This window comes from Antennarius striatus, chromosome 2 (assembly GCF_040054535.1).
Source record: "Antennarius striatus isolate MH-2024 chromosome 2, ASM4005453v1, whole genome shotgun sequence".
Lineage (NCBI taxonomy): Eukaryota > Metazoa > Chordata > Actinopteri > Lophiiformes > Antennariidae > Antennarius > Antennarius striatus.
Genome location: NC_090777.1, coordinates 29,689,163 through 29,702,500, shown reverse-complemented (window position 1 = coordinate 29,702,500; position 13,338 = coordinate 29,689,163). Strand labels below are relative to the sequence as shown.

Genomic DNA, 13,338 nt, shown 5'->3' with positions numbered 1-13,338 from the left:
AAAACAAAGTACATCTGAGGACTGAGAGATGAGTGAGGAGCGTGTGAGGAACCCGACCTGAGGCTTGGCCTCCACGTTCTCACGCAGCAGCCACTCCTCGTTCAGGGTGTAGCGGGCCTTCCCCGTGATGGCGTCGATGGAGCCCTTGTTGATCTGCTGCTTGATCGCACAGAGCAGCAGGAAGAACGGCTCGCCCACGGTCTCCTGGAGGACGCCACGGAGAGGTCAGGGCGAGAACCGTTCGTTTAAATCAGGGGGGTCAAGCTCATTTTCACTGAGGGCCACATCAGCATCACAGCCAGATGTAACTAATCAATGTAACTAAATGTAACTACTCCTTAATGTAACTAATAAATGTAACTAAATGTAACTCAGTGTAATGTAACTAAATGTAACTACTCCTTAGTGTAACTAATAAATGTAACTAAATGTAACTCAGTGTAATGTAACTAAATGTAACTACTCCTTAATGTAACTAATAAATGTAACTAAATGTAACTCAGTGTAATGTAACTAAATGTAACTACTCCTTAATGTAACTAATAAATGTAACTAAATGTAACTCAGTGTAATGTAACTAAATGTAACTACTCCTTAATGTAACTAATAAATGTAACTAAATGTAACTCAGTGTAATGTAACTAAATGTAACTACTCCTTAATGTTAAATAACTGAATTTCTGACTGATTCTAGTTCCAAACATTACAGTTAGACAGAAAAAACATGTTTGTTTGTTTCTCTGTTCTAACATAAATCCTTTTCATTTGTCAGGTTATTAAACCCACAGAACTCCATCAATCAAGGATCAAACTATCAATCAATAAAGAAAAATAACATCAGACACAAGTTAGGACATTAACTTTGTTCACTACGTTTAGTCAGAGTTAAAATGGGCTGAACTACTGCATTGTGGGAAATGTAGTAGTTTTGGTCAAAGCACACTGACCTATTTGTTTTAGACACTCTGACCTTTTAGCCTCTTGCCACATAAACTGATGCGGAGGGCCAAATTTGGCCCCCGGTCCTTGAGTTTCACATACAAGCAAACCTTGGTTTTTGAATGCTTTAGACATCGAACAAATCGGAATTCCACCAAAAATATTTTGAATTTTTTTGTCTCAGAAGTCGAACAAAATTTGGAAGTCGAACGTGAAACAAACGCCTTTTTCTCGCCGCCAAGCGCGATAAAGGTGAGAAAAGTGGAGAGAAAACGTGACGGTAATGCGCTTTTTATTGTAGCTTACTGTATTCAATAATTTTTCACTTAATTTGCGTTCCATTGTCTATGGTACGAGTTAAAGTACTGTAAACGTCTGTTTCATGTTTCATTACTATACAATTTGATGTATAAATGACATTATGAAATAACATTATGTTGAAAAAAGGTCGTTTTCTAGCATCTTGGAACGGATTGAGACCATTTACATTATTTGTAATGGAAACATGTATTTGGAATTTGAGCAAATCGCTACTTGAACAGCCTTCAGGAACGAATCGTAGTTGGAAACCGAGGTTTGCCTGTATGTGGTTTAAATCAACCCCCCCTGGGGTAACTGTATTCGGGCGTCTGACCTTGAGGTAGCTGTACATGCAGATGGACATCCAGTTGGTCAGCATCTTCTCCACGACCGACTCCGTGCGGCGCAGCATCAGTTTGGGGTTCTTGGAGGCTGAAGCGTCGATCAGGTCCACCAGCAGATCCTTCATGATGCTGGTGTAGTACTCCAGTTTGCCGTGGAGGGCGATGGTGAGCAGAGACGCAAGGCTACATCTGAAGAGTGAGAAAAAAAAGATTATCTGAGGAGACAGATGAGTCAAAACACGCTCCTCACAGACTTGTCCTGTCAGTGTGTGGCCAGACATTTAAAAATAAATCCATTACACAAAGAACAACAAGCCTTGGTTCTCCACACAGCACCTGTGGCTGCAGCGCCGAATAAAGAACTGATCTAATGCAGGGAGTGTCAGGGTGAGGAGATCCAGAGGTGCAGGGGATTTCCCTAACAAAGCCCCTTTAATCCAGCACAGAGTCAGTGAGTGCTGACAGTGAGCTGGGACAGGGCTGTGGTCTGGCTCTGATTGTCCACAATGACTGGATCGTTTCTAAGACGTCCAAACAATCACATGAAATAACGACCGAGTCTTTACCAAGCTGGAGGAGTTACAGATCTGTTCCACACACAAAGCACAGATCCTAGCATGAGAAATAATTAAGACTAGCACTGAAATTATAGACGCCTTCTGTATACAGTAGAACCGTGAGAGACATACGAGTTCTTGGAGATACGAGTCGTAAGTCTGTTCATATTTTTGTTCAACATTTGAGCAAAATCTGAGATACGAGTCGGGCTTCACGACATCACCACGTGTTGGCGGATGGATACGACATCAGTGAGACCGCATCTCGTTCTTTACGACGTGTTGGCGGATGGATACGACATCAGTGAGACCGCATCTCGTTCTTTACCACGTGTTGGTGGATGGATACGACATCAGTGAGACCGCATCTCGTTCTTTACCACGTGTTGGTGGGTGGATACATCAGTGAGACCGCATCTCATTCTTTACGACGTGTTGGCGGATGGATACGACATCAGTGAGACCGCATCTCGTTCTTTACCACGTGTTGGTGGATGGATACATCAGTGAGACCGCATCTCGTTCTGGTTGGTGGAGTAAAGACGTAACTCGTGTGTTCTGGTGACTTTTGTGTTTCTTTTCATTCTTGGTCATTGTTTACACAAATTATACATAATTAATCATACACAGGTAAAGTCTGCGTGTCTATTGATGAATTATTTATTTTTTTCATAATTTAGGGAGTTTGGATTAAAATGACTTTAGTGATTCTAAATGGGGAGAATTTTTTTGAGTTAAGAGTTTATTCACATGACAGTTTAAACTCTGGAGGTCAGACTGTTCAGGTTAATGTACTTTAATTCCTCCGTTTAGAGGTTGGAAACACGGTCGATGAGGATGAGGATGCGTTTGGGTGGAGTTCCTTCCACACTGAACATCAGACGCGGCGTCGACGGGTTTACCTGTCCCTCACAGCGAAGTCCTTCTGCTGCTCCAGGGCGTGGACGAAGGTGATGAGGAAGTGCTTGTTGCTGAGCAGCGTGGAGAACAGCGTGATGCCCTCCTCCATGTTGGGCTTCGTGGAGTTGGTGGCCTGCAGACAGGAAGTGGGAGGAAACGCTTACGGATGGGCGTGGCTTCGCCGGAGGCGACTCACACACACCTGCCGCGCTCGCCCTCAACTGTCTCACCACCTCGTGTGTCAGGTGACCCATGGGGGGGGGGGCTTCATTTTTCTACACAACTCTGCTGCTTCACACACTTCCTCCTCTGATTATCTGTAAATGTGCAGCGTTGACTTAATGAGCGCGGTCTATGTACGGGTGCGACTGAGCCGCGGCGAGATGGAGTCTTCCCTCTGGACGGGGGCCATATGGTGCGCTTTACAGCCTGACAGAAGGAGAACAGGGGTGTCCATTAAGATAAATGCCCACCTATGAGATTTATTCGCTGTGACCTGGAAAACACTTTCTGGGAAGACGATGCGGATCTGAGGCACTTCATCACCGTTAGACAGCCCCCCCCCACCACCGCCCCCCGGCTGCCGACCCAAAACTAGCACCGCCATCGTTACGTTCTGCCTTCCTAATGTGAAAACACACGTGTGTGTGTGTGTGTGTGTGTGTGTGTGTGTGTGTGTGTGTGTGTGTGTGTGAACGCTGTTACTCTCATCTCTTTACACACAAAACAACTCGACGTGTGTTTGGCTGGAAAGCGAGTGGGAAGTGTGGGAAATGGGATTTTTTCTGACAAGCTGAACACTTTGTTGTGTCTAACTGAATAGCAGCCCTGAATGACGTGCATTAGTATACATACGAGTGTGTTTTACACCGATACGCGCCGTGCAAACATTAGAACGACACACAAAGGCAGAAAATGCACAATTTCCTTTATTCCTCATCAATAACAGGCTGACTGGGAAAGCTTAATAAGCTCCAGTGTGACCCAGTTGAGAGGCGAGGGAGTGACAAAAGAGCCGAATCAAGGAGCTCTGGCGGAGGAGAGAACAGCCTGACCTCACGCCGGAATGGATTAACCCCTCACCTGCCAGTCCTGCAGCAGAGGGTGTGTCTCCGGCAGCGCCCGAGGGCCCAGACCGTCGTTCTCGTAGGCAGGCTGGACCAGGCTCTTCTCGTAATCGGAACACATCTGCAACACACATCAACGCGCACACGCACACGCACACGCACACGCACACGCACACGCACACACACACAGCTGTAGTAAAATGTCAGCTGTAAATACAGGAAGATGGATAGACGAGGAAAAGAGAGCGAGTCGGCCTTGAGACGACATGAAACCAAAGAATTTGTCCGAGGGGCCCCTGGACGGGCCCCTACCGACCGTGAAAAGAGGACACGACTCTATGACACCAAACGTCATGAGCTTTAATGGCTTCAGAGACGAACCAGAGGCGCTTTGGACACAGTCTGTCATATCGGGACGGCTACATTTGGCTTCTATTCTGCGTGTGTGTGTGGGTCTAATCTGAGACAACCAGAGGGTCTTTGTGGAAAATCAGGAGCACAAAGGGTCACGAGTGGAGCGGTGATTTATGTTTCCCTCCACGAAGCTCACCAACTCACTACCATCACGTCAGAAAACAGCGTCCAACAAACTAGAGGCTGTTTTTTGCGCAACAACATGCATATTTGCAGAATGGCGAGGGCGTGTGAGCCCAGTGAGTTTTTATAATTCAGTTGGGGGAAATTTCACTTGTGTCAGTGCCTGCTATTGTTCTGTCTCCTTGAAAGTCCAAGCCTGTGGTTGGAAGACAACACCCACTGAGTTGTGTTTGTCTGTATTGGAAAAACACACAGCAACCAGGAAAACCACAATTTACATTCAGAAAATGCTTACCTATAGAGAAGACATGAAGCTTCCTGCTGCGGACTGAACTGAACTACAGTTTGTTAAACCTCTGCCGCGTCTCAAGGTTCCAAAGGGGATTTTATGTTTGTATTTACCTCATCCTGTATATTATAACCAGTGGGAGACATGACATGGGGCAAGAACGGGAGAAAAATATCGTAAAACCCCATTGAGAAAAATACTATTGTCATCCCGGCAGTGCAAATCAGATAACAGGAAAGAAGCGCTGCTCTCACCTTGGGAAAGAACGTGCGCGTGACAAATTGTTTGTACTCCAGGAAGGGGATGCCCTGGCTGCGATTCAGCTCTTTGGTCAGGTCTGTCATGTCCGTCTGCAGCTCTGCAAAGCCTGATGGGAAAAAAAAAACAAACTTTGTGAACCATCCTCCCTCTGGTCCCTGAAGAATTGGATTTTTGCTGATTTGTGTCAGAAATATGCTCATAAATTAATGCAATAACCATCAAGGGCTGTCATGAGATTTGTGAGAATGTGTAAGAAAAGTCAGATCAGACAGAGAAATGTATCATTAGATTCCCCATATCTAATGTCACGTCCTGGGGGGGCACTAAACATGCCAAACATCCATCTGCTGATCTCTCTTCTCCTCTCTTGATGCAGATTTTTTGCGCAGTCCAGCACGACATGCATGCACGTTTACACGACATGCATGCACGTTTACACGACATGCATGCACGTTTACACGACATGCATGCACGTTTACAGCAGTCAGTGCAGCCCAATCCGGTCCAAAGCGCCTCATCTGAAACACGTGTGTCGGTTGAGGTGAACACGCTACATGACTATTATCAGCTCATCCAGACAGTCGCTGGAATCTGCATGCTAATATCAGAGCCGTTTTATTGGCCGGCGCGTTCTGGGAGAGGATGAGAGGCTGGAGATTCTTTCATGGAGAACCTCCTCCTGGTGCGATGAGAGACGGATTTGGGTTACAATGCTTTTTTTTTTTTTTTTAGATTGTGTGTGTGTGTGTGTGTGTGTGTGTGTGTGTGTGTGTGTGTGTGTGTGTGTGTGTGTGTTTGTGTGTGTGTGTAGACAGGAGTGAAATACAAAACCTGAGGGATTTGGAGCATATTTTGTTCCTCCTCAGGTTATTTCTCCTCCTCGCTGTAAACCAGTCCGTTCACACCAGCGGCTCCTGATTGGACGCAGCAGCCTGGATGCTAAAAAACTCCCCACTTCCTCTCTTCTCGGCCCAAACGCTGTAACCTGGAATATGTCAATCTCCCCTCTGCCTTCACTCCCCTCTCCCTTTGCTTTTATCACATCCTTCATTTCAGCGGGACTATCTCTAGATTTGTGCACTCTCACCGTGAACTCAGCCACGTCTCCTCCTCCCACGCTCCGGCTCTTCCCAGACCCGCGGCCCTGACTCCCGCTCCTATCGCCTCCCCCCCTCGCCTTCTCCTTCTATATCCATCCCCTCCTATCTCCACACCATAAATCTGTGCACGCAGACATGCAGTGGCCTTCACACGGCTTCCCTCTAATGCGCTACACACACACACACACACACACACACACACACACACACACACACACACACACACACACACACACACAAATGCAAAGGCCCTGTTCCCGCTGTGTAAACACACTAAAGGGGATGCGGCCCGCTCTGTGTGTCTTGCATGTGACTGATCATTTGTCAGACGTTGCTTATTATGACTCACACTTACTAGGAACAAATCTGTCAAACGTTCCATCTCCTCCTCACCGTAAACAGACATTCTGAGAGCCCACACACAATCACACAGGAAGAGTCAAAAATATCTGCTCATATTTTTGTCTTCTTTTCTGTTTTGCTGATCGACACAAACAGACTGAACAGATCTAACGCCCGACCCGTGTGGGTCCTCGTGTAAAAACACACCTTTACGGATTTCCTCTCTGATCTGGGACTCCATCTCCTCCATCTGAAGCAGCGTTTTCTGCCAGTAGCGTTCCGCCCGTCGGCTCTTTGTGCAGTACACCACCAGGGCTGAGAAAACAAGACGCCGTTTATATACAGTAAGTCTCAGCCCACAGGTTTGACACGACAGCGGCTTACATCATAATGAGTAACGCTCGTCTGAATGAGAGCATCTCAGCGTGATGGCAGGACAGAAAACTACTGATACATGCAGAGAAAAGAAGCTCCTGAGATCAAATTCAAATCCCCAGCAGCAGCAGCTTTCATGCCCTACACCTGCCCTACACACACACACACACACACACACACACACACACACACACACACACACACACACACACACACACACACACACACTGCACAGACACTTAGAGGAACAGAGAGGTCTTTGTGTTCTGGGAACAGAGAGATGAAGTAAGTGCATGAAACTATAACCTCTAAATTCCTTTTATCTGGATCCACATCTGCAGCATCCATTCCTGCAGCAGACACACATTCATCACCAGCTGGTGAACTTACCCACAGTGCACAGCAGCAGCAGCACGCAGCACACCACGATGGAGACCACAATGGCCAGTTCGCTCCCACCCAGCTGGACTTTGGCGATGGTGTGATGGAAGTTACCCACTTGTACCTGACAAGAGAAAAACAACACGTGAAACCGTCCATCATTTTCTTTTTCATTATGCTATGGTTCTCAACATATGTTCCACATCTATATCATGGAATATATTGTTGCTGTAGTGAAATTTGCAGGAAAAATAATACCAGAAAAAGGTATACTGTAATAATAATATCATGTTTTATACGAAATGCACGACATTTTAATGTAACCCTAAAATCATGGTGTGAAGAGCAATAAAAATCACCTACATCACATGGAAAACAACTTTTCATCTTTGGGGTTATATCATTAAACTCACATTACTTACCACAACATTGATAGAACACATAATAAATAGGGGATCAGTGTTTCAGCAGAGAGTTATATGAACATCACTGGACGCTATGAACTATGGAAACATGTCAAATACATGAAGATAAGATTTCAGTGGTCCAGGAGGCCCATTTAAAATAACCCAGTTATGAGATCATTCTGGAGAGATTACTGAGAGTGGCAGCGAAGAGAATTATAGTCGTCACAGGGAGGAGAAATAAAGACGCCAGCTTCTCTCTGTACCCGTCTGTTAATAACCTCCCTGGATACTACAAGTCAAATAAAATTTGGAATATATTTTTCTTAAAAGTTCAGCAGTTTGCTTTTGAAAACTTTGTACATCAGCTGTGACAATAAGGTGCTTGATTATAATCAGTCACTGGAGGAAATTTAATTTAGTAGAAGACAGAAAGACAAAGATGAAGAGAATGTAGGTGCATTAAATATGATCCCGGTAAGACGGTATGAAAGCACACGGCGCCGCCCGGACAGTTATTAATGGCAACACAAGTGTTTGCATACATGCACAAATGCACAGGCGCAGGGTTTTTTTTTCATGTGTGTGTTTCAGGGACACAGGTGCACGCACAGAAACAGAATTACACACTACAGGTTTGTGAAAAATGGGCTCTCGCTGCAGGAGCCGCCCGGTTCAGAGGAACCTAGATGTGACAAGAAAAGACGCCGAGCCTTCTGATTAGTCAGCAGGGTCTCTGCGGTCCCTCCACACATCTTCCCTTTCCTTCCTCAATCCAAACATACTTCATAGAAAAGAGCCCCAGATAAAAAGCCCCCAATCCTCACACCAAATCCTTCTTACACTGGTTTTTACTCCGAGGGGGGAAATCGGCTCGCTGGTCTCCCCTCCTTCATATTCCTTCCTTCTAATTCCTGCTTTCTCTTCCTGGCCCTGATATTTATTTATACAGGCCAGGAGGAGACGTCCAGAGGCGGCGTCGGTGTAATGGAGGGGAAAAGGCCATTGTTCCATCTTCCTGTTTCTCTCTGATTTACTTCTGCATCTCAGTTCCCCTTCAGCACCGGGAGAAATGACGCCACCAAAAAATAGATCCGATACCAAGAAAGAGCAAAGAGAAAAATGTCTGAAAGCCGTGGAAACACTTTGACACGCGTTAATTATCCAAAAATGTCAAATGCACGTGTGTTGCCAGACGTGCACACTCCTCATCCTCACTGCTCACACATCGGCAGCCCACCCATCGGTGTTATGACATCTCATTTGACCCCTGAACTCAGCTTTATGCCTTTACTAATTGCCTGTGTTTATTCTCAGATGTCCCCAGAGACACCAGGATGGAGGGGGGGGGCGAGCCACAGGTATGCCAGCAGAGAGAGAGAGAGAATGTGGGGAGTCAGGTAAAAGAGCTCTCCTTCTATTTCTGTGTCAAAGTGGGAAAACGTTTCTTACAGAGACACCAACATATGTCTCTGAGCTATTTCTGCAAACCGCTCCGAGCCAGGCTCCATGTTTAAATATAAATGAACGCCCCCCCCCCGCCCTCTTAATAAAACCCTATCAAACAGACCAGACTGGACAAGAACAGATGGGGGAAAAAAAGCGTGGATGAAGGAAAGACGAGTGTCATAAAGAATGTGGAATGATGGCCGTGTGACGGTCTGGGGGCTGCAGGGTGAATTAATCACCCCGTCAGGAGGGGGGGTTCTGATGGAGCAGAAGGATCTGTGTGAAGAGTGTCACTGATAACACACAGACTGATGAGGGGCCACAGACAGAAGAGGGGACATTTCATGTGTCATCATTCAGCCAAACTGCTGATTCATGACAGCATGAACATGAGACTGAACTGTGATGAATGGATGAACAGGTGTCACAGGTGTGACGGCGTGTGAGGGTAGAGAACCTGAAAAAAATTATTAAAATCATCAGATTAGAGCAGCTGAAATATCAAAATGATGAAAATACCCAGATGGATAATAAATAGATGATAAAATGATGATAAATAAATAAATGATAAATAAATAGATGCAGCAGCATCAATAGACATAAATCATATTTAAGAAGAAAACTAAAACTAAGAATAACATTTGGAATAATAGATTTACATAAATAAGGAAGAAGATATCCGACGTAAGCGATGAAGGCGTCATGGAGTTCTGTTCTGTTTCCTTTCTGTGATGCAAAATGTCACAGAACTTTAAAGCGTTTTCTTGTAAGAAACAAGAAGTTCTGCTGCTGCGTTACAAATCAGTGTGTCGTCTCTGTAGTTTCCCTGTCATCTCTCCAATCACTGATTCAATAAGAATAAACTTAATCTAATTTAATCTAAATATTAGTTTCATGCAAGCATGAAAAGATCTTCACATTCACACAATGAGTCTTTGTCAGAGAGATCCATAAATCAGTTTTTACTTTAGATAAAATGACGACATGGACCCAGGATGGATCTCCTGCTTGAATTTCACCAAAGGGATGAAACCACATCTTAAAGCACATGAGTCAAACTCAAGGCCCGGGGGCCAGATGTGGCCCCCCACATCATTTAATGTGGCCCGAGAGCATAAAAGGTCTAAAGTGTCTAAAAATAAACAGGTCAAAAGTGTGCTTTGACCAAAACTACATTTCCCACAATGCAGTAGTTCAGCCCATTTTAACTCTGACTAAACGTAGTGAACAAAGTTAACGTCCTAACTTGTGTCTGATGTTATTTTTCTTTATTGATTGATAGTTTGATCCTTGATTGATGGAGTTCTGTGGGTTTAATAACCTGACAAATGAAAAGGATTTATGTTAGAACAGAGAAACAAACAAACATGTTTTTAATGTTTGTAACTTGAATAAGTAATAATTTCAGAATTATTTAAGATTATGGAGTAGTTACATTTAGTTACATTACACTGAGTTACATTTAGTTACATTTATTAGTTACATTAAGGAGTAGTTACATTTAGTTACATTACACTGAGTTACATTTAGTTACATTTATTAGTTACATTAAGGAGTAGTTACATTTAGTTACATTACACTGAGTTACATTTAGCTACATTTATTAGTTACATTAAGGAGTAGTTACATTTAGTTACATTACACTGAGTTACATTTAGTTACATTTATTAGTTACATCTGGCCCTCCAGTGCTGATGTAAATGAGTTTGACCCCCCGTCTTAAAGGAAAAAATCACAAATCGTCATAATATTTTTTTCTGTTCCAGACATGTTTTTGATGTTTACTCCATCGAGCCAATCAGAGCGTCCGATGGGACAGATGGTCCGGACCCGGACTAAACGTAGTGTTTGATTGGTGTGTGACAGATGGGAACAACCTGAACGATCAGGTCCATCCACTGGTGACTGGGTGCTTGGTGGTGATGCTGAGGATGCTCTCGTACTCACGGTGACGGGCAGCTCGCCGTCGCTGGAGCCCAGCAGCCCGCTGATGGTGCAGTGGAACAGCTGGTCGTTATGGAAGCTGATGTTACAGGGATACGAGCCAATCGTGACGGAGTATTCTTCCGGCAGCAGCTCCAGTTCGCTCGGCCCTTTCTGCGCCAGATTGGAGCAGAAACAGCCGTTAGCCGGTCAGTGGCCAGACACCGGAGGGGGGGGGTGACATTCATAGAGCTTTAACAAACACACACACACACACACACACACACACACACACACACACACACACACACACACACACACACACACACACACACACACACACACACAAACACACACACTCGCTGTGAACACACATAAAATACGAGCTGCCTGTCACACAGCTGTCAGACGGTAAGCCAGCAGAGAGCTCATCCATTCTGGGCCGGGGGGGGTTCAGCTTAAAGCAGCAAACACTCCCGCTGTTCCCCCCACATCGCCAGGAAAGTCTCCACAAACAAACCTGCTGACAGTCACCCCCCCCGTCCCAAAATAACAGGCAGGATGAGCTGCACTGCCTCTGTTTCAGCTCCGGCCTCCATTAATTCAAGACCTGCTGTCCCTTCTGAACGGGTTTGATTAAAGGGACGTCCCGCTGACTTTACACACGAGGCGCGTTTCTTGTTGAGCGAGAACAAACAGTGGTGCATTGTGGGACAAAAAGGTTCTGAAGGAAAAAATACCCCGATGTCACAGAGATGACATCATGCTTATGTCATGATGGTGTGGAGACCAGAGACCAGCAGCAGACAGTCATTTAAAGACATTAGCATTGTGTTAAAGATACCGCCAAGATGAATCATGGGTAATTCTGGGCGTTTTTTTAAAGTTGGCGTCACATTGGAGACCAGACGTCGTCTTCCGCTGCTTCAATTTTGGGCCTAAACTTGTCTTTCGTTTGAATTACTGACATATTTTTTAACTGAGAAGACAAACGCCGTCGACTTTTAGACAATACAGATAATTCAGATGTGAGGAAACTTCACACTCGGCTCTCACCGTCCTCCACTCAATGAGGACTTCATGGGTATTCTGAACAATCTGAGGGAAAACTGAAATAATTTTTTTAATGATTCTCAAGCGTTTCCTCTTTAAACCTCTTTTTTCTCGCGTCGTTGGAATTCTGCAACGTTCCAAACAGTTGGTAATTAATTTGTCGAGTCCCACGTTATCATTAATGACAGAGTTAGGGAATAAACCATGAAAATATGCTCCAATTTGGAAACAACTGCAAATTGCAACAAACTGCAATTGAGCGAGTGTGTGTGTGTGTGTGTGTGTGTGTGTGTGTGTGTGTGTGTGTGTGTGTGTGTGTGTGTGTGTGTGTGTGTATGTTTTTTATCCCCGGTGTGCTTCCTTGTTTTGTTTACACCCTTAGGGCCCATCGTGTCCCGACTGCAGGATGCCACCCCCTGAGTCTCTGTCAACAAACGCTTCCGAACAAACACACACACACACACACACACACACACACACACACACACACACACACACACACACACACACACACACACACACACATACACACACACACACACACACACACTCAGTGAAATATACTGTAAAAGCTCAATTCCACATAATATTTTCACACTAAAACTTATTGGACCATTACACTGAATTCTAAAGGCCAAAGACAGGATGGGAGCTCACAAAAATCCTCCCACGTCTCGGGTTCTTAATATAGAATCAACTAAAAGGTTTTTATAGGAACACAAAAGAGTTCTCTCCTCTGCCTCTCCTCGCCAAGAGACAAATCCACTGCTCCACACAAGACAGCAGTCACACACACACACACACACACACACACACACACACACACACACACACACACACACACACACACACACACACGTGAAGAGGAGGCTGAATCATGCACATGTCCTCATCCGTGTTTTTAGCGTTAGCACGTCACGCTAAAGGTGATGAATCCACGCAGACAGGTGGGCCTCAGGAGCACGGGACCTCCTGCTGATCCACTACTCTAACAACCCCCCTCCTGCACCCCCCCCACAGGCATCAACACGCCTCTGGTTGGTGTGAATATGAATAATAATGTTCAGCTCTGCTGCTCACAGTGGGACGGTGGGTTTTTACCCCAGTGGGGCTTCAG

The 13,338-nt window shown here is 45.1% G+C and overlaps 1 protein-coding gene across 1 annotated transcript in view; it reads right to left on the bottom strand.

Moving 5' to 3' along the window:
* The window catches only part of plxnd1 (plexin D1), a 65,113-nt gene that overhangs the window by 11,644 nt on the left and 40,131 nt on the right, over positions 1–13,338 (bottom strand). Inside the window, exons 19-26 of the mRNA XM_068329375.1 lie at positions 11,193–11,342; positions 7,402–7,516; positions 6,844–6,951; positions 5,188–5,300; positions 4,124–4,228; positions 3,043–3,173; positions 1,574–1,772; positions 58–204 (exon numbers count right to left, since the gene is read on the bottom strand). Of these exons, the coding sequence (XP_068185476.1) occupies positions 58–204; positions 1,574–1,772; positions 3,043–3,173; positions 4,124–4,228; positions 5,188–5,300; positions 6,844–6,951; positions 7,402–7,516; positions 11,193–11,342 (1,068 nt within the window). The remainder of the gene's footprint in view (positions 1–57; positions 205–1,573; positions 1,773–3,042; positions 3,174–4,123; positions 4,229–5,187; positions 5,301–6,843; positions 6,952–7,401; positions 7,517–11,192; positions 11,343–13,338) is intronic.